This window comes from Octopus bimaculoides, chromosome 2 (assembly GCF_001194135.2).
Source record: "Octopus bimaculoides isolate UCB-OBI-ISO-001 chromosome 2, ASM119413v2, whole genome shotgun sequence".
NCBI classification, from domain to species: Eukaryota; Metazoa; Mollusca; class Cephalopoda; order Octopoda; family Octopodidae; genus Octopus; species Octopus bimaculoides.
In genome coordinates this window covers 39,043,111-39,045,678 of record NC_068982.1, presented here as the reverse complement: position 1 = coordinate 39,045,678, position 2,568 = coordinate 39,043,111, and the positions used below count along the sequence as shown (strand labels likewise).

The following is a 2,568-nucleotide window of genomic DNA, read 5'->3' as shown; positions in this document are numbered from 1 at the left end:
TATATATCAGTGGAGACTCCGGTACTCGGGCTTTGCAAGCTGGTTTAATTTCTGCCAACACTGACTTCAAGTATGTAATTTCAGCCAATAACTCGGGCTTCTTTTTATTGAGCATGGTTGCAATTCATTTATTTTCATTCAGCGTCTGGCGTCGTCTTAGAGGTGCCATGTGTCAAAAACTATAGTAATAATTCAGGCGACCGAAAAGAGATCTATTCTAGGAAAACGACATAATCTCTTGTATTCTTCTTTTGAGTGTTCTCGGGATCTATCATACTTATCATTTGTTGGTTGTTGTCATCTTGACAATATTGCCACGAAATATGCGTCACCATTCTTTATGACTTCCGTAGTTTTTCTTGGGTAAGCTGAAATAAATCACCTGTCATGATATTATGATAACGGTTGTCCGGCACGGTTACATGCTTTCATCATACTATAAAATATGAAATATATCAAAAACCCAACAAGAAATTTCGTATAAAACTGCTATCCATTTCATATTACTAATAAGCTTAGTTAACAGCGTAACCAATGGAACATCTCAAATACAACCAGTTACTTTTAGGAAGCTGCGTTTTATTACAAAGCTTAGAACGTAAAGGATTTTTTAAAAAGTGTGTTGCAGTGTAACAAGCCCACAAAGTGAAATATCATCTGATTCGACCCACCGTGCAGTGGACTAATATCCTACAAAGAATATCCACAGATTTATGCAATAACTTTAATCCATTTAATAAATATTAAGTTGAATTCTGTTGAGTTGATCGAGAAATATCAGTAACATTGGTTCCAAATTTTGGTAAAGGGCCAGCAATTTTGGGGAACTTTGTAAGTCGATTACATCAACTCCAGTGCTTAACTCCTACCTATTTTATCGACCCCGAAAGTACGAAAGGGAAAGGGAAAGTCGACCACGGTGGATAATGGTTTCTGAATTTGAACTCAGAACATAAAGATGAACGAAATGCCGCCAACCATTTTGCCCGACATGCTAACGATACTACCAGCACGCCGTCTTAAAAATATCAGTAATATTATAAAAGATAAAATGGCGCAGGAATTAATAGATTCGTTCGAAGTAGAATAAAATTGCTTGGGGTGTTTTTCTACAGACCATCACTTTCTGAGTTTAAATTCTCCCCCACCTCTGAGGCCAACTTTGCTACTCTTTCCTCCATGGTCGTTGAAACAAAGAACATTTCATGTGCTCTGGAATCGATTTATACAACTATAACCAGCACCAGAATGTGTGATCTTGTACCTATATAATCACCATTATAAAAAGTAAACGTGTAACGACAGAAAAACACAGGAACCTGAACGTCCAGTATAAGATGAAGAAATGCTTTCCACTGAGTTTCAAATGTTTATGTTAGGCAATCATCTAGAGATGTAGTTATATGCTAAGTAATTAGCAATAAATATGAAATAAGTTACGTTGTGAAGATGGACAGTTTCACAAGCCGTTTCTTATATATCCACATTTAGATATGAGAGAAATAAGAATAACACATCTTATCAGGATAAGTGTAGGAGCTAAAGGATTAACATGTTAAAACTTAGATATTTAAAAGCTGATCATCAAGCGCTCCCTGTTTTATGGAAATGGAGTAAGAAGTGTTAAATTTGTACATAATCTGCTCGATCAGAAGTAATCTTGGAAATAAAAGCACCCATGTACACAGGCTGTTCAAACAGGCTTCTACATAGTTACACAATAAATCAGACATAGTAACCATATCTTCTCTGACATTATACTGTTATCGTCTTAAATAGAATACGTTTGATTGTGTAATCCGGTGTAGACTATGAAAGGAAACAAGGCAGGAGACTCATGAATGAATTAGTTTAATTTGTCTCTCTAATAAGGATCGATGCCAACAGGTATTAAACAACAGCGCCATACTTAAACACCAATTTCACCAACACAAGTAGTTTACATAAATGTCTTCAATACAAAATATAAATGGCGTATAATAGAAAATCTGTATAAAAATTGCACATTACGTACCTTTTTTCCAATTCGTCCAAGATTGAGGATGATGATCATTAGTAACCCAGGATTTACCTGATAACGTTAAACCTATCCATACGCTACTTTCAGCATATCTGTTTTGAATAAATTAAATAGTGACATTATGAAACTCAGACAATGCATAAATATCATTCATATGTGCCTTTAGTAGAAAGGATCATTATTATTATTATTATTATTCAGTAGTTTTATTTTTATAACGTACTTTCACTTCACTACCGAGCGCAGCTCTGTGCGCCTTGGGTATGTGCTGTGGTTTGCTGTGGTGCTCTTATGTTTACTGTATTGAAAGTGTTTTGCGTAGAATGTGTGCAGTACCCAGTAGTGCAATTTTCTGTATGTTATATATATTTGTAAGTCCTGGTGTTTTTGTTATGTATTTGTCTGAATATTTTTTTATTATACCTAAGGCACCTACTATGATAGGAATTGTTTCTGTTTTTAGATTCCACATTCGAGTTATCTCTATTTCCAGGTCTTTGTATTTTGAAAGTTTTTCCATTTCTTTTAGAGAAACGTTGTCATCTGCT

The 2,568-nt window shown here is 34.9% G+C and overlaps 1 protein-coding gene across 8 annotated transcripts in view; it reads right to left on the bottom strand.

Annotated features, from left to right (window-relative positions):
- LOC128250767 (uncharacterized) overlaps nt 1-2,568 on the bottom strand; it is an 88,364-nt gene that overhangs the window by 17,072 nt on the left and 68,724 nt on the right. For all 8 annotated transcript variants that reach the window (XM_052976631.1, XM_052976644.1, XM_052976617.1 and 5 more), the window contains one exon: nt 2,015-2,112. In XM_052976631.1, coding sequence (XP_052832591.1) covers nt 2,015-2,112 — 98 coding nt within the window. The remainder of the gene's footprint in view (nt 1-2,014; nt 2,113-2,568) is intronic.